We start from the raw sequence: 18,443 nt of genomic DNA, 5'->3' as shown, positions 1-18,443 counted from the left end.
ACCCTAGCTCCCAGGGTACATCTGCACTGCAGCTGAAAGCATATTTTCAGCACAGGTAGACAGACGTGCTAGCTCTGCTCAAGCAGGCATCCTAAAAATAGCAGTGTGGCTGCAGAATGGGTAGCAGCTTGGTTTAGCCACCCAAGTACTGCTACTTTTAGTGTGCTAATCTGCTGTCTACCTGCACAAGGAAGTATGGTCCCAGCTGCAGTGTAGACACACCCACAGTTAGTAACATCAGAAGTATTAAGCAATCAGAAAAGACCCGGCCAGGCACCTATAAAAAAGCTCCTTTCCATCCCTTCATAATGCAAGGAGTATATCCTCAACACACTCCAAAAGCCAGAGGAAAGGCCATAGGATTACCCAAAATCAAGCTATTTTGGACCAAGGTGAGGGAGCAAGTTCCAGAGCCCTGGAGCTCACACAAAATGTCTCGCCCACACCCCCCACCTTTTTTATAAATTGGAATCCCACTTGTGCACCACAGCTGACTGCAGCAGTGGCAGTATGCCACTGGGAAAAAAGGGATCCCCCAGATATGCAGATTGCAGGCCATTTAGGACTTTAGAGATCATAGCCAACACCTTAAAACTAACTGGAGACCAGATAGACAGCAATGAACTGGTGTCACATGCTCCTAATAAGATGTTCTGCTAAATACTGAGCCACTATTGCGTTCTGCACCAGCTTCAGCCTACAAACTCTTTTAAGGTGTAGCACCAAGTACAGTCAAAAGTCTAATTTTACAGTAACAGATGTGGGTAACAGTGGAAAGGTCTGTATTCAAAAGGAAAATTCATAACCTCTTAGTCAGAACCAGATTGTAAAAAGTTGACTGGTTTAGTGCTATAGAATCACCTCACTGCAACTATGAGGAGGGAGGGTGTCCAAAATCATCCTTTGTTGCAAAACTAGGTAACTCATGGCAGACACTCTTTCAAGCAAGAAAACCAATATAAATTTTTTATTAAAGTTAATGTTTAAAATGAAATATACACAAGTTAAGAGGGAAGGTACTGTACATCTGGGGTCAGGCTTGGGCTATGGGGGGTTACAGGTATCAGTTGCAAGGATGAAGAGATACATACATATCGCATAACCGGCATAGACCTAGATTGGGGTGCAAGGGTTTTTAAAGTGTCAGTGGATAAGTGGGCTCAGGTACACCACCCATGGAATGAATAAGGAGTCCAAGCCAGTATCGGTGTAGCGGATAAGTACATGGGTCAGGTGCGTCCCTTGGTTTGTCAGGGAAGGAAGTGGGTTATTTCCCTGGCTGGCAGTCTCAGTTACTCAGTGTGGTATTGGCGGTGTCCTGTGATGTGTTCCATATAAATGTCTCTGGACCACCTGATGGTGTCGGACACCATGAGCTGTCTCATGAGCCAGACGTAGCATCGACCAACTCCACACGCTCTCAGAACCAGCTCGTTGTGGGGATCCCATGAGCCCAGGGCTCCCATGATCAGGGCGTGTATCTGGACCTCGTAGCCCTGGGCTCTCAGGGTCTCAGCCAGTGGGGTGTACGTTACATCCGCCCTCTCCTCCAACTGCTTCCTGAAGCCCAACATCATCTTCTCATTCTTTTCTATGCTGAGCTTTAGCCAGCTCACTTTCATTTAATTAGCATGTAAGACTGAAATGTGTTTTTATATATAAAATAGCAAGTCCTAAATATTCCTTATGTTATTGTAATCTACGATGCAGTTTTTCCTACATAACGTATTCTCTAACCCATACTTCCATCCGGTCACAGAGTTTGGCAGTATTCCCTCTACTCAATACTCACCATGAGAACTGAGATAAAACAATTTTAAGTAGCAAATTGTATTTTCTCCAATTAATATAAACTAGATCAATAGTAAAATAATCAGGATACAATGCAAGTAATTCTTAGATTTTTTAAGTCTAATGTACCTTTAATATTAGAATTGTATAGAATTTCTAATAGTCTTGATGAGATTATGGTGCAAGTATTAAAAAGATCAAATTTGCATGTACCAGTGTGAAAGGCACATCATAGGAACAACTCAAGAACAGATGTTTGCAAAATGAACACTTAGAATTGGTTTTAATTTCCTCAGTGGCAATAAAGCACACTCTCAGTCAACTTTAGGCTGCATTGTACAATTAATGTTTCAGGTAAGCTTACATATCTACAGTCTGTTGATTTAAGATGTAATTTAATAGAAAAGTATGTCACAGTATTTGCTAATAACTTGACATTGGCTAGGCTTCTGGTATGTTGATACCACAGCTTTTCATTCTGACCACTTATGTCTCATTGTTTCTTGTATTCTATCAATCTGCCTGTACTTTTGTTGTCTCTTGTCTTACATTTTGGTGTAAGCTCTTTGGGGCAGGGACTGTCTTTTTGTTCTCTGTCTGTACAGCATCCAACACAATGAGGTCCTAGTCCATGACTGGAGGTCTTAGCAACTACAATAATACAAACAATAATAGTATCAACTAAAGAGTAAAGTTGAGCTAATATCAACCTTCACTGTTTTCATTAAAAGCAGCAGAGAGTCCTGTGGCACCTTATAGACTAACAGATGTATTGGAGCATGAGCTTTCGTGGATGCATCCGACGAAGTGGGTATTCACCCACTTCTATAAGGTGCCACAGGACTCTTCGCGGCTTTTACAAATCCAGACTAACACAGCTACCCCTCTGATAATTAAAACAAGTAAGTTATAAATCAAAATTTGGACCTGCCACATACTGGTCATGGCTCCTCTGAAATCTTGACTCTAGACACCAAGCAGAAGACACTTTGAATATGCTTTACAAATCAACCCAGCTAAATCTACTCACAGACTCAGAGACTTTAAGGTCAGAAGGGACCATTATGATCTTCTAGTCTTACCTCCTGCACAACGCAGGACACAATCTCACCCACCCTCTCCTGTAACAAACCCCTGACCTATGTCTGAACTACTGAAGTCCTCAACTTGTGGTTTAAAGACTTCAAGGTGCAGAGAATCCTCCAGCAAGTGACCCAGTCCCCAAACCTCTTGTGCAGGAGTTACCAAATGATTGTGTCACCAATATTTCCATTTCCAAAATTATTCTATTACCCAGCAGAGACACATATTAAATGTTTGGCAGGGTAATCAGATACATAAAACTCAATGAACATAAAGTTAGATACCTTATAGATAGCTTCAATAAAACGCAAATCGCTTTTAGCCGTGAGCTCTACATCAGATTCCACCAAAAGTTCTGCTATGTAAGTTGAGAAGGACGTGAAGGAATAACTGATGATGGGTAAAAACGCAGCTGGATCACCCTTTGCAAAACTGCTGGGGGGAAAAAAGGAGAAGTATTTTGCACAGTAAATGGAAGTAAATAATCAGTCATCAGTATAAAACAGTGGTATCAAACATATAGCCTGTAAGGTATATCTGTATGGCACACAAGACGTATCGAAATTGTGTAGAAGCACAGCTTCCTTCTCCCCTTCCACCCCACCCTTTTTAAGTAAGTTGCTAGCCGTCTTGGCTTCAGAAATAAAAACAGTTCACATTCAGAAGGTCACCTGATTTAGTGAAATCTGCCTGAGTCTGAAGACAGCCTGAAATTGACTCACACTCCTCTCTCCCTATGACTCACACTGGAGTGTCAACTCTAAAATGATACTTCACTGTCAACATTCAAGTATTTTACTATTGATCATTTTAGCAGATGGAATGCAGAAACAGGTGGAAGTAAAGCACACTGGGTCTGAAACTGGATGTTGCTGAACAGAAGGAAATGCAGAGACAACTCAGGGCTCACAAAGACAAAAGGAGGAAGGATGGGAAAGAAAAGAAATAAAAAGGCAGAAATAACAGTGGCCCAAATGGGAGCAGATCTTGTCACTGAGCAGTAAATGTGACAATAATGCACCAAACAAAATAGCCAAATGTTTAGTTACAACATAATGGCCATATCAACATCTTGATCTCTCTACAAACTTCCTAAGGACATCAGCAGACATTCGACTATGCACTGTGGGGAGTATATAATACTAAATATATAGCCCAGCCCCTGAGTAATTGAATATGAATTTTAAAGCACTCCTGTATATGAGACATAACCATGGTATAAACAAAATTTTAATAGAGGGTGAGATTTTTACTCACTGTGCAAAAAGACAATTTCTGAAAAGAACAGATCTAAAAAACCCCTCAATGTTATAAAATGGAAATTCAAGGCACATACTATGCAATTTATTTCATAAGCCATATTAATTCCTCATAGAAAAAGCCACTCATATACAGTGTTCTAAGCCCAGTGTTTAGTAGAGTGTAAATTACCATTTTTACCTGAGCTTGAATACTGGCACTTTAACCCAATTTATTTGCTTTTGCAGCACCTATTCCCATTTTCCACCAAACCAATCAAAATATGCAAAACACACACACACACACACACACACAGAATTGGTGTTGTGCTTGTTGGGACAAAGTACAGATCTTAAATTAAACAAAAGTCTGAACTACGTTCCATGATTTTACTGCCACACTCTGTACAGCTAACACAATTAACAATGAAAACCTCCTGTGCAAACAGATTTTGGGTAGAAATCTAGACCTTCCTTTTAAATACTGGAAAAGAAAAGAAAGACGGTATTCAGCAACTGAAATATAGTCCTTTACCCTTACCTAAACTCATTCTTTGTATCTGGGATTAGTATTGTAATAAGTGTTTTATAGTGTCTCTGAATGTTTATTTTTATTTTGTGTCTTTATGTCATTCCAGTTCTTTGTTGCTAATCCAAGGAAGCCAGATTTCCACCGAGTGGGAAAACACTTTGCCCTGATTCTCACTGATGTGTATCTTTTGCTGTTACCTCTTAGCAGGATTAAACTTCAGATAATGGTAAACTTTTCAAGCTCTGCTTAACAGCCGTATTTAAAACTGCATTTCGTTATTCAGTTTTTTATATTTTTTGCAGCTTCAGCAGACCACAAAAACTAGAGGCAGATGCATAGACATCTTATAGTCTCTCTCTCTCTCTCTCTCTCGTTTGAGTCCTTTTGTGGATGAGCAGGATGCCAAAGGCAATGAATTAATGAAGCCCTATTATCTGCACTAACTGGAATACCCTCCTTCCTAAAATTAAAGAAAGTTACTACTGCAGTGACAAAGATAAAAGTAGAATGCAATAACTGAATATCATATGAGACTAACATGAATTGCCTTCAGTTTCATGAAAGAATTACTTTAATCAAGAACTCTACTACTTGCAATACCAAAACGCTGTTATGTGGGTAACAAAGTGTTCAAAAAGCACTATTCCTTCATCAATACTTTAAAGGCCAGGCTTACTGAAGTCATATGCACTCAGCCTGAATACTGATGGAATTTAAGACTTTTCAGAAGGGATTATGGCCACAAAGAGGCATAAACACATGCAAATACTGACCTATTTATTAAAACAAGCCTAAATTCTCTTTTACTTTCCATTTTCTTATTTAGTCCATTCACCAATCTTGAGGTCTAATAATTCAAAGAACCTATCTAGCTATAATACCTTTGTTACAATTTTCAGGCTTCTATTAGAAAATGGTTAATTACACATCTACCCCGATATAACGTTGTCCTCGGGAGCCAAAAAAAATCTTATTGCGTTATACTGAACTTGCTTTGATCTGCCGGAGCGCACAGCCCTCCCTCCCCTCCCCCCCCGGAACACTGCTTTACCGCATTATATCCGAATTCGTGTTATATCGGGTCATGTTACACCGGGGTAGAGGTGTACCTTAGATAAACTGTGTCTTTTGAAGATTTGTTGCCCACAAAGACTCCACTCTTGGTGCGCATAAACAGCATACATATGAGATTGGATTCTTTAGGCCACACCTATGCCCTAGCAGTGTGCCTTCATCCATTCAAGAGCATAAAAGGCAGTTAGCTCAACTATCCCTCAGATTCCTTTACCAACACACAAACCTAGAGGAGCATGAATTCTGTAATAACCAGAAAGGAAGGTAGGTCACGGAATCCAGGTGGACAATGCATCTCAAAGAACCTGTCTTGAAGGTACAGTAATCTTTCTTCAAGTGATTGTCCACACAGATTCCACTCTTGGTGAATAATAAGCAGTTGTCTATTTGCTTGGAGGTAGGTAGGAGTCCTACTTAAACAATGATTGTGGGACAGCCCTACCAAAGTAGGTATCTGAAGGGACTTTGTTCCTTCTGTCTGCATAATTGGGTGTGGCTGGAGTCTGCCAAAGGTCTTCTGCAGTCTCCAACAATTCCTCATTTGTCAGCATTGCTAGCCTGCCAGGTGTGGAAGAGTGCAAGCTCTCCAGAAGCTTGTCATATTTCTCTTGTACCACTTCCAGAAATATCTCCAGAGTCTTTGCTATATACTTGATGAAGTCCTGGAACTCCTTGAAGTTATCCAATGAGGATTTACTGCCTTCTTGGGGAAGGATGAGGAAACTAAAACAGGGAAAAGTTGTTCCTTCCCTTGTAGATTTTGTTCCATATCATTTTCCTCCTCATGTCTCTGTATTTGAGGTTGCACTAGCTGACCTGCCTAGGTTGGTCTATACTGCCTCTTTGGGAAGGGCAGTCTAAACTTTAGAAAGGGCAGAAATTACAGGCTTATGAGAATATGACTAAACATGCACAGGTACCCAGTAGGGCCAAGTCTGATAAGGGTATAGATACTGGGATGGGGGTACCAAGATGTTCCCTGTGAGTCCCAGGTTGCTTCCTGATTATTCTGTGCTACCCAAGTAGGAGAGGGTGGCTATGTAGGAGATGACTCCCTACTGAGTCTCAATGAGGATGAAGAGAAGAAGTATACTTCTTTCCAAAAGGGGGTGGGGTGGGAAGGCCATCCTTTCAGGAGTGCTCTGGCTCTGCTGTATTTTCCCTAATTGGGCAGGGGATGATGTTGGTACTGGAGATACCTCCTTCATCTGCTGTACTGATGACTCATTAACCGGTGGCTTAGCTATCAGCTTTCTCACTGACACTGTTATTAATCCTACAGTTAGATCACTCTGTACTTTACTCATACATGCTTTAGGTGCCAGTACAGGTGGTACCTGCACACGAGGTACCAAGGGGCCAATGATGGAGCAAGGGCAGTCCACATGTTTTGTCGGTACTGCACATACACGTTTAATACTCAGTACCGAGGCACCAGATGGACTTCTGTCAGCCCTCTGGACCACCCTTTAACTGTTGAGCCAAAGATGAGCAGGTATCTGACTTGCTCGTGTCTGACTTGGGAGGCACTTATGCCTCAGCTCATATCTGATGCTAGAATGGAGGCAGACAACCGAGGCCTCTTAGTTGACACAGTGTGCAAGTTCAGGGTGAAATACTGGCCCACTGGGGTGCTCATGGAGAGGGACTGATTGGAGAACTGAGGTCTCACTACATCCTTCTTTTTGGCACCATGGAGGCTGACATAGAGCATTACATGAGGAACGATTTTAAGAGCTTTCTGAATCCACTTAAAGAAGTGATATATGAAAAATTAGAGAGACAATGTGGGTGAGGTAATATCTTTTATTGAACCAGCTTCTCAGGAATATGTATGGAACATATTCCTCACCTAGGCAAACAAAGGCATCTAGAGTACCTGTTAAGTGTTGTTGAAATTTCTCTTGAGAGAGTCAAGTTTTAAACTCCAGGGATTTCACTTCTTCCATATTGCGAGAGCCCCTCTATTTTGTGCGCGCGCATGTGTGCCCACGCTGCAGTGGGTGAGACGGGCCCTAAAACCTAAATATCTGACTAAACAAATGCATTTTTGCCAACAGGAAAAAGATTAAAACTAACTACTTAACACTAACACTGAATACAGAGAAGTAACTGGACACTGCAGGGTTTCTGTCTTGTTGCCACGGTTGGTAAGAATGAAACAAGAGATGGTTGGGATTGCTCTGCTCTTTATACCCTCTTTTTTGGGGAGTGGGAGAGGAGCACAGGCAAGGACATATAGAACACAGCTGCAAACCCAAACACACACTGCAGGTCTTAAGAATCTGGTCTCATGTGCACGGGCCATATGCACACCAGGAAGATGTGGACAATAACTCAAAGAAGAACATTGACATACACCATCTTTTCTACACTAACATTGTTTTCAATCTCCCTGAGTAGCCATATAAATCTTTTTATTACCCCTCCACCTTTATCAATAGGCCTTCTGTATATTAACATATCTATTAGAAGATATACATTTTCACTGACATTTACTCTCCATCATTGAAGAACTAAAACTTCAAAGGGATTAAACAACATTTTTGCTTTATTAAGCCACTTAAATTTATGGAACTGGTTAATGTACTAAGATTATTTATAAAGCCAGTCCTCTGTTTCCAGAAAAATGTACTGCTTTTTCCTCTTGTACAAAATTCATAAACATGATTATAAATGAAAGAATTGCATTAGCTTTAAGATCAATTTAAATGAAAAACTCCAGCTGAACTTTCCTTAAGCCAAATGTGAAGTATTCACTATAAACAATTTCAGCGACATGCTGTTGCTTCCACAGCACAGTGGAAGAAGTGGATTTTTTTGCAAAGGTCCAACTTTAATCAAGGCACTACAGGAAAAATTAGTAAACAGTGGATCAAATTATATCACCAAGTATGCCAAAATCCCCCTCTCTTGCATTTGTGCATGCACCTTTGGGAATTTTTTGATAATATTTAAGTTTTGCATGTTACACTTTTCATAATAGTCATACTGTTACCCTGAGCCTCTAGAATTCTGTTGCACTTAAGTGCCTAGCTCTGCAGCAAGCATAAGGAAACTATGTCTTTTTTTTAATTTTTTTTTAGCTTTTGCTATAGTGTGTCATTTATTCAACCAAGTATATAGCACATCTGCAGTCCAGTAGCTTAGGATGCACCTTCCCTTGTAACAAGCTGTTGTTTTTTCCATTTACTGACTCCTGTGGAGATACTGTGCCCAGGAGTCACACAGACACTAATATTATATTCTTGCGCACAAGTACTTTCCCAAGTGAAACTGAAAAGGAACATATATGAAATGTGCCTGTTCAGTTTCACACTGCAGGGGGTGTTGCTCGGGAAATGCTTGTGTACAGAAGCTCTAAGCTAACCAAATGCTTGTTCTGAGGCTGGCAAGACACCAAATAGTGGGAGAAGAGAAAAAGTCAGCTTTGGGAGGTAGGAAAGAGAATAAAAATCAGGCCCCAAGAACTTTTTCCCTAGCTTTCTTACCCCATACAATAGCTCAGAGAACCATCATAAAAGTTAGTAAAAATGCTATAACTTGTGGAACCAGGGAGGAGGAGAATACCGAAAAGGGGATATCAAAGTCAAATTATATTAGTGAAGTAACTTAAAATCCATATTTGGCTCTGTATTTGGACAATATATCATATTACAGAATTCGTACACCCTCACTGCGAAGCTGGTATTTAATGGTTACAAAATTATAGCATTTATGCCTGCTGTTTACATGGTTACATGGATCTTGTCATCAGTCCTAAACTGGATATGTATTTCCAAGTCACCTGTGATGTTAAAGCATTGCTAAAGAGAGAAAAGGACTGTAGCGGGGCAGTTACCCCACTCCGGAGAGAAAAGGCTAGGCTGTCTGGGGAAGCAACCACAGCTGGTCCTATAAAAGGGCTGTGAGCCAGGTGCTAAATCACTCTCTCTCTAGCTGTAGAGAGAAGGACCTGGCTGCCTGGGAGAGAAGGGGACCTGAGTAGAGTAGTACTGGGGAAAGGCAAGAGGAGCTGGGAGTGCCAGCCTGGTAACTCCCCAGGCTGCAGGCCCTGTGCAAGGCCTACAGAGGTGTAGCCTGCGGTTAGGCAAAGGCAGCAGGTCCAAAAAACCCTTGCCAGTGATGAGTGGTTTACAGACTGCAGTCTGCCCCAGTAAGCAGGGGCTAGATGATGACCAGCAATAGCCACTGAGGCAAGGTGGGTATAGAGGGTGGGGGTTCCCCTGGGAGGGGAGATCCAGAGCAGGGGTATTGTGGAGGGCAGAACCCCAGGGAAAGGGGCACCAGGGTCCGGGAGGGTCATGGAGCCAGCGGCAGGCGAGACAGCAGCCTGCAGAGGGTGCTCTAAAGCTGGTGAAGAGCTAATTCCCAGGACAACCAGCAGGAGGCGCCACACCGGTGAGTCATTGCTTTGCTACAAGGACAAATAACTTTCTCAGTAACAAATTGAGTGAAGAGTATCTTGATTTGCAACTACTTACACAAATGACTGGTGATACCAAGGAAAAATGAATGTGCAATAACTGTTGTATTAAATACTGAATATTTTCATTGTGACATTGTACATTCAACAGATTATTAAAATACTGAATCCATTCACTAGGGAGAAGAGTGACTTATTTGTGCAAATGAGGCAAATCATCTCAGGCTGTACCCGTAACAACATTTTGTGTTACATTTTGCAGCACTTCAGCTGCACTTGGGGTAGTGCTACAGTAGAAAATGTACAAGCATTTTATCAGTGTCATCTGACCCTGCTCAGGTCTAGATGACAATGTGGGAAGAACTGCAGTGCTTTCTCTTAGTACTGAACTACTACTACTGAGTGTGCTAGTATACAGCGAGCAGTGACACTTCTTATCACTACCTCTCTGGACTTGCACTGAGAAGGCAATGGTAAAAATACCAGTGTCTTTCTACCCTAGTGCTCTCACTGTTACCAACACTGGTGAAGCTGCACTATTGATAGATTTCCCATAAGAGATATGTAAAATAATACCTAGTTGTAAAGCATCCTGCCTCCAACATAGGCCCCTATCCTAATGCTTCAGAGAAAATGAAACCCACAAAAGTGTCCCAAGTCAATTGTGCAATTGTGAACAGCTGCAAAGGGTGATATTAGTATCTAGACATATGTCTACTGTTCAATAAAACACCTGCAGCTGAACCAGGTAACAGACTTTAAGGCCAGAAGGGATTGTCATGCTCATCTAATCTGACTTCCTGCACATTGTAGGCCACAGCACCTCACCCACCCACTCCTGCAAACAGGTCTGTAACCTCTAGCCGAGTTACTGAAGTTCTCAAATCTTCATTCAAAGATTTCAAGTTACACAGAATTCACCACTTACTCTAGTTCAAACAGCAAGTGACCTGTTCCTCACGCTGCAGAGAAAGGCAAAAAAACCCCATCAGTGTCTCTGACAATCTGACCTGGGGGAAAATTCCTTCCCAAATATGCCAGCCAGTATACCCTGAGCATATGGGAAAGACACACCAGCCAGACACCTGGGAAAGAATTCTCGATAGTAACTTTGAGTTCTGCCCCTTCAATGTCCCACCTCTGGCTGTTGAAGATATTTGCTAATAAAAGTCATGACTGTCTACGATGGCAAATGGCCCAATCTCAACCCCGAAACATCAGTGTTCTATCAGCTTTGTCAACAGGAATAACCTATTTCTTAGTGTGCACACAAAATTTGACACTATATAATTAAATGATTTGGAATGTGTATTCAATCTGACTAGGTATCTACCATACCCTGCCATTAGCATACACAGATCATAATTTCTATATTGACTCTGTGGTGGAATTTCTATCAACAATTACCAGAACTGTTTACATTCTTGTGATCATCATGATGTATAAGCACAAGTTCATTCAAAATATCTAATTGCCTCTTACCCTGTGTAATCCACATCTCTAGGATAGTTTAACAAGCGAAGTCCTTGATCTAGCTTGCGTAAACTTCCTTTTAAGTCTCCGGTTGCCATTATTTCACACACTATTCTTCTTTTAGATTTTGGGACAAGTTTAATACAGGATATTCTCTTTCTTAAAAAGAAAAAAACAAACATGACAATTATAAACTGCAATAGGATTACCGGTGAAGTCCATGTTTTTTCCCCCCCTAGACTGTCCTATTTCTGACATTCTATAACATTTCCCAATATGCTATTAAGCCAAGGTACTGCACAAATTAATGTCTGTGTGTTTCCTCATTCAAACTAAAAGCATGGAATATATAGGTCAGTCAGCAAACTAGAATTATTACTGCTAGAAAGGGAAATCAGAGTTCAAATTCCATAGATGGGTTATTGCTTCCTAAATAGCTTGCTCAGGTGGAACAAAGACCTGTGTTTTACTCAATGTCAGGTAGTCGTGTCATTATGGTCTGAAGACAGCTCTATACAACCAGCTTATGGGATCTGGAAACAAGGCTTTTTAAGCAAAGATGGGAGTATTATAAGGGGAAGTGTATAAAGCAAAAAACCTTATATAAAAGCTTTTATAAATGCTGCATAGGCCCTGAAAAAGCATACTTAACTGTAATAAAAACACAAAAAGGTGTTGCAGACACCAGTTCTGTGGCCATTAGAGGATGGAGTTTAAACTCAGTTCGGGGAAATATGTAGAAAGACAGAGAAAAAAAAACTGGGTGAACAAAAAAAAAAAATCTTTCGCATGAATGTCTCAAGTCTTACTGTAACTTAGAGATATTTTTCCCTTACGGTTTAAAGAAAAATCAAACCATTTAAGTTATGAATGGGTCTTAAAAATAAAAAATAAATAAATAAATAAAAACCTCCAGTGTTTTCCATGCTCTGGACTATTCTGATGCCTTTTCACAATCTGATAAATTCAGAACAATTCAGACTGAAATCTTCAAACGTCACATGTCTGTAGTACTCAGTGAGGAATGTGCACTTTACTACCATAAATTTTGGGGAAAATAGTAAAGTTAGCTCTAAACGATCCCTACTGGGGGAAAATATCTTTCGCATTAAGACCAGTGTAGGTATTAAACAAACCATAATCAATTCTGTAGCAACTCAAGACCAAATACTTAAAAACAAAAACAAACAAACAAAAAATCTAGAAAGTTACTGACCCATGTAACAAGCAGTTCATCCACAAAATCAATTGCTATTCATGCAGCACTTCAACCTTTCTAGCCTATTTTGGATACTAGTATATATCAATCAGGTACATACAGGAGAGTCCAACTGACACAAAACACATATGCATGACAACAAAAAGACTACCCTGATTTGTAGCAAGGCTTGTATTCCATCTGAGGATAAGTCTACACTGCAGTTAAAAAACCGTAGTTGGACCATGCCAGCTATCACAGGCTCAGGCTACAGGGCTCTTTAGTCATGGTGTAAATGTTCGGGCTTGGGCTGGAGGCCAGGTTCTGGGACCCTGTGAGGTCAGACCCTTGAGACAATTGTTGATCTACCTTCATTACCCTAGTGGAGACATGAAGGGCATCTTGAGGAGAAACACATGAATGCTGCTGACAGATATTCCATAGGAATATGCCCCAGCCATGAGATTTGTTTTTTAAACAATCAGAGGTGCCCATTCCAGGAGAGGACCATACCCACTTTGGACCAATTCACTAGCCCTGACCTATTGTGTAGCAATTTACAGAATATTTTAGCAAGTTTTCCCAGATACTTGTTTTTGCAAAAGTTTCCCATTCAGGTCCAGTAACATCCTTTAGTAATCCATGCATAGAAATTCTGATAATTCCAATTTGTATCCCAAAGGGAAAAAAAATTCTTACTAATCTAATTCTCTTTCTTGACCCAACCCACACCCCCTTCTCTTCCCCCCCCCTTTTTCTTTTGGGGGACTGTCCCAGAGGAAGAACTAGGCTTGTGACAACCTGAAAGTGTCTCAAATATCCTGGGGTAAATATCCTGTCTTTTCCTCCTGGTCCTTGGGTTCCAACACCAACAGCTGACCCTCCTCTCAGGTGGAGGAACAGAAATTTTCCTGTCTTTTTTTTCCCCTCCTATAGATCTCCTAAGATTCAAGACATTAGGCTCCAGTGATTCTGATGGAGACAGAAGTTCCTATGCAAGATTTAGGTTTGTGTTTTCTGGCCACCTGAGCCTTGGCCAGTTTCTCATTGCCAGTCTGACTCTAACACAGAGATTTGGAACACTAGGAAAGATATGCCAGCTTCTTCCTGATTTTGAGAGGAAAGTGGGGAATCTCTCTCCTTTCTGATGGGCTCCCTTTTCTTCTTTCCTTACAGCTATGTGGGTATTCAGGAAAAGGAAGAAAAATCTGTGGGTCTCATTGGAAGAGCTACCTGAAAAAGGTGGACATTCTTCTCCTTTTTGATTTAGTCTCTCTTTCCCTGAAAGGGTCACTCCACAACACCATGGAGATGTTCAGAGTAGGTGTTTTTTCACTGGTTGTGTTGGGGGAACAGAACTGCCCTGGCCCCTGAAAGTACATCCTATGGATTGGTAACCTTCAACCAACGAGGACTTTGAAAAATTCAGTTAAGGAGGGCCTCTTTGAAATTAGGGCTGGCCAAACCACTGGAGAAGAGGAAGCAGGAATGAGCTAAATGAATAAAGAGATGGGCCTTTTAATGCCATCCTATTGCTTTTGCTGGGTGCAAACTGTTTCTAAATCCATCCCTTCACAGCTGGGATTTGGAAAGCAGGTGGGGGGAGGGGGAACCATGAGGGATTATAGTCAGCAGCAGTAACTTGCTGATGTGAGCATGGATGGTTCTGCAACATTCCAAACTGGCACAGCTGTTTTGTGCGCCTTTCAGCAATTCTCCACCTTAGAAGACTGCTCTGAGTGCACTTGGCTCCATTGAAGCCTGATCAAAAGGGGGCTTAGGCAATATCTGGATAGTTGAGCCTCAGAAGATGGGATAAGTAAACTAGGCCTACTTTCTATGGTATCTCCATCTACACATTCCATAAAGGAAGAATGAGCGATAAAGATCTTTCCTTGTTGTTTGTTTGCCAAATTTGCACTCCCAGCAGTGCTGCAGGGGCACTAATTGCTGCAAAGCCTCAACAAGAGCAAGACTAGGAGCAAAAAAAAAAAAAAAAAAGCTTTCTTACAAACCTGGAACCAGACCACGCAGTTCTGAAAAGACCAAATGTATTGAATTAAGTACTTTTCTTGGTTTCAGTTTCTGTTCTGCATCGTCTTAAAAAGCCTGTTTACACCTGAGAAGGCAGAGCAAAACTGCTGGGTATTTCAGGGTCACTCCCACCCTGCATGTGACAGGTCTGGCTCTGATAACTAAGCTCTAAGCAAACTGACAACTTACTGTTTAAGATCTGTGAACCTTCCTTCCCAGAAGAAGCTAAGGCTTGTATTAGTTTCACTCAGTCTGATCTTCAGCAGAGATTCCTACAGAGAAAAACGCCTGTCTTGCAGAGAAGTTTTTAAAAATTGTGCACAAGGAAGAGGGGACACACAGAAAAGCCAAGACTTAAGATTTCTGTAATCCCACAATTTAACTCTTCCAGTAGAACATATGGAGACTGGAAAAAGTTTTGTTTTGTACGTTCTTCTGAACAGAAACAGAGAAAATTCTTACATGGAGACGGGAGGAGGATGTTAGAAGGATTAGTTGCCAAAAGAGATCTGAGGCTGTTGGCAGCTATGCCTGATTGACATGTCTTCAAAAGAAATTCATCTTGAATGGTGGCTTGGATCACAGAAACTGAATCATCACATACTAATTTCCTTTTTTATAAAAAATCCATATTGCTTCATATTTTTAAAATGTTAGATTTCTACATGTATTTAGAGAGGCTTTGTGAAGAGCTTTTGCAGCATCCTACAAGTACGTGTTTGGAAGTTACATGCAACTAAGCTTGGTGGTTCTCCAGAATGGTTAGACTTTGAAAGCACAGACTGGCTGACAGCCCAACTTTTACAAGTCCCAACTGAAAACAAATAATCTGTGTTTCAGAATTTTGCATAAACTAATTGAACACAAGAATATCCATTAGCAAACTGACAAGATTCCTCTATCAGTGCTTCATGAAAAGGTTTCATTAGCAAAAGTGTGAGGCAGTTTTCCAAGAGATAATTAGTTCAAAGAAAATTCTGAAAGTATGCAGTGCCAAATTATAGAAGATGGCATTTCCCCCAGTTTGCTTGTTTACTACTGTATACGTTTCAATCAGCATGGCAAGTTCTATATAAAACGGTATGCAACTTCCCCAGGAACTATAAATACAACAGAATCTCGCTAATTCATGTAATGAGAGGGAGATTATTTGCAGTTTAGAAAGTAAGCAAATCAATGAAAGGGTTGGGGTGGGGTAGGATTTAAAAAGAGAATTTAATTAGTAACAATACATATTCTGCAGTACATTTGTTAAAGTAGGATTTGAAAAATCCACTAGTTGAGACCCCAGTGAGTGAAAAGATCCATATGATAAATTTCTGCAGAATCTAAGCTTTAATTAGAAAAATATGTTTCTAGTCCTTTTAGAAGGTTTTCACCATAACAAACATGGACTCAGTGTAGAACGATATAGTGCCGTAGCTCTGAATCTGGAAACAGGCAGTCTCAGTGCCTCTTTGTGTGCTTATAGCTTTGCCAATCAGGTGAACGGTAACTTTAGAATAATAGAATATCAGCACTGGAAGGGACCTCAGGAGGTCATCTAGTCCAACCCAGTGCTTCACCACCCTCCTAGTGAAAAAGGTTTTCCTAATATCCAACCTAAACCTCCCCCACTGCATCTTGAGACCATTACTCCTCGTTCTATCATCTGGTACCACTGAGAACATGGAGATTCTTTAATAAGAATCTGATCAGTTTCATAGCTATTCAGAACCTCATGCACAACAGTGACACTTTTAAGAACCATATGCAACTTGGGCAAACTATAGGTAGCACCACAGGCAGGAACTGGAGTTATGATCCAGGAGGACCAGCCTCTCCTTCCTCCTGAAAAACCAGGCTGGGAGCTTTGGGACAGCAATCCTCTTTCCCTCTTTGCACCATCCAGAATATTCTGGGAGAAGACAAAAGTAACAAGGACCTCTTTCTGACCACAATGGCCAGGAAGGTGAGTTAGGGTAAAGTAGTTAAAATCTTCCCCTCATGCCCTACCTTGTAAATTACCTGTAGCCCCTGGAGGGAAAAGGAGATGCAGATTCAAGTTTCAGACTTACCAGTAACCAGAGGCTGATGGAAGAGATGGAGGTCCCCCTAAATAAGGTCTAAAGGCAGCACACTGACAAGAATTCTAGGAGCTGATGGGGCAGAAAAGCTGAGATTCCTAGTAAGGGTGGTGCTGCTTCAACACATTCTTCCCTGTTTTTTGTTTGTTTAACTCCAGCAGCTAGTATGTCTGGTCATTTTTTTCAAAACCTGAGTAAAAGTAGTGAAATTTCTGCAATAAGACTTTACACTATAGCAACCTATTAAATTCGTGCTAAAAATTGGGGAAAGTGCCTGTCACAGCCCTGGCTAAGTTTCCCCATTGTGATCAGAAAAGAGACTGCTGTACTGGACTCAACCTTCGGATATCGCCTACTAGGTCTGAGCAACATCCTCACAATCTCTAAATCCAGCCTTTCTGGCACACTCCAGGGGTACAGTCCCCTGTCTAGTAGCCCTTCTAGGGATATGGGACCCCATAGTCTAGCTGCCCTAGGCCCAAAGACCAGTACTGACGCCACAAGCCTCCCTGATAGCTTTATTATGCCGTCCCCAGAGCTCCATTCTCATGGGTATCTGGTTTACAATTTAACCCTCAGGGAGGGCAAGACAGTTAAGGCAAGTAACAGACTTTGCATAGGAACTTAACTATTCACTTTACTTACAGGCAAGCACACTAGTTACAGATCTAAGCAAAAACAACAAACAGCTGCACTCGTGAGCCTCCCTCAGTTTCTTCATCTTTCCTATGAGTCTTTTTGGTCTCAGCGAGTGTCCTTCAGATCCTCCTGACCCATCTCCTCCTGCTCAATCTTCTCTTCTTAGCAATAGTCTCCCTTTTGCACACAAGCCCTCATGCACATAAGTAGTTTTGATCATGAGTCCCGCTGTGAGGTCCCAATGTCCCAGCCATGCTGAACTCACATGAACAGTCCCCTTTGTTTCAGAGGAGAGATGGAGCCAATTGATTCAGGAGCAAGTCAGACCTTGGGAACAAGCGGGATGTCTCATTAAGTGTTTGCTCATCTTGGGAAGAGCTTCAACTCCTCCTTCTGTTGCTATACATTACAACCAGGCTATATGTACACCAGTTTAAACTAGCTCTTACATAACACAAAGTAGAGTCATATAAAAAATGGAGGTTCTAATCTACAATGTGGGGTACAATCATAATTTTGTTTTGAGAGTATCATTTAAGTTAACAAGATGACAGTTTCCCACTGCCATTTCCACACTGGAACTACAGAACGTGAAAAAAAAGTGTTGAAAACAAGTTATACTGGCAGAGTTTTAGACATTTATGCGAAGCTGTAGAGACCATTAAAATAATGGAATAAGTAGTCAAAAGATCCCTTAAACACATGACACCCCTACATTTTAATGGAAATTCCTTGTGTATACATAGGGTCCATTTTACATGGAATATCAATACTGCCTATTTGTACAAAAAACAGTTCTTAAGATCAAAAAGACAAAAAGGAGAGACCTATTCAATATGACTAAGAGCTCCCATTCAAGAATTACACCTCCAACAGAGGAGGAAGCCAA

General features: G+C 41.1%; 1 protein-coding gene across 11 annotated transcripts in view; it reads right to left on the bottom strand.

The window, feature by feature from the left end:
* CEP44 (centrosomal protein 44) overlaps positions 1–18,443 on the bottom strand; it is a 41,129-nt gene that overhangs the window by 20,250 nt on the left and 2,436 nt on the right. For 4 of the 11 annotated variants that reach the window (XM_039541388.1, XM_039541382.1, XM_039541391.1 and 1 more), the window contains exons 2-3: positions 11,627–11,776; positions 3,159–3,309 (exon numbers count right to left, since the gene is read on the bottom strand). In XM_039541388.1, coding sequence (XP_039397322.1) covers positions 3,159–3,309; positions 11,627–11,715 — 240 coding nt within the window. In that variant the 5' untranslated portion in view covers positions 11,716–11,776. Of the gene's footprint in view, positions 1–3,158; positions 3,310–11,626; positions 11,777–12,269; positions 12,292–15,038; positions 15,122–16,906; positions 17,106–17,560; positions 17,882–18,443 lie in introns of those variants that run through there. The other 7 variants (XM_039541383.1, XM_039541385.1, XM_039541384.1 and 4 more) reach the window with 6 other exon arrangements.

This window comes from Mauremys reevesii, linkage group 5 (genome assembly GCF_016161935.1).
Source record: "Mauremys reevesii isolate NIE-2019 linkage group 5, ASM1616193v1, whole genome shotgun sequence".
In the NCBI taxonomy this organism is placed as follows: Eukaryota; Metazoa; Chordata; order Testudines; family Geoemydidae; genus Mauremys; species Mauremys reevesii.
The sequence above is the reverse complement of the archived record's forward strand: the minus strand, read 5'-3'. Positions and strand labels throughout refer to the sequence as shown.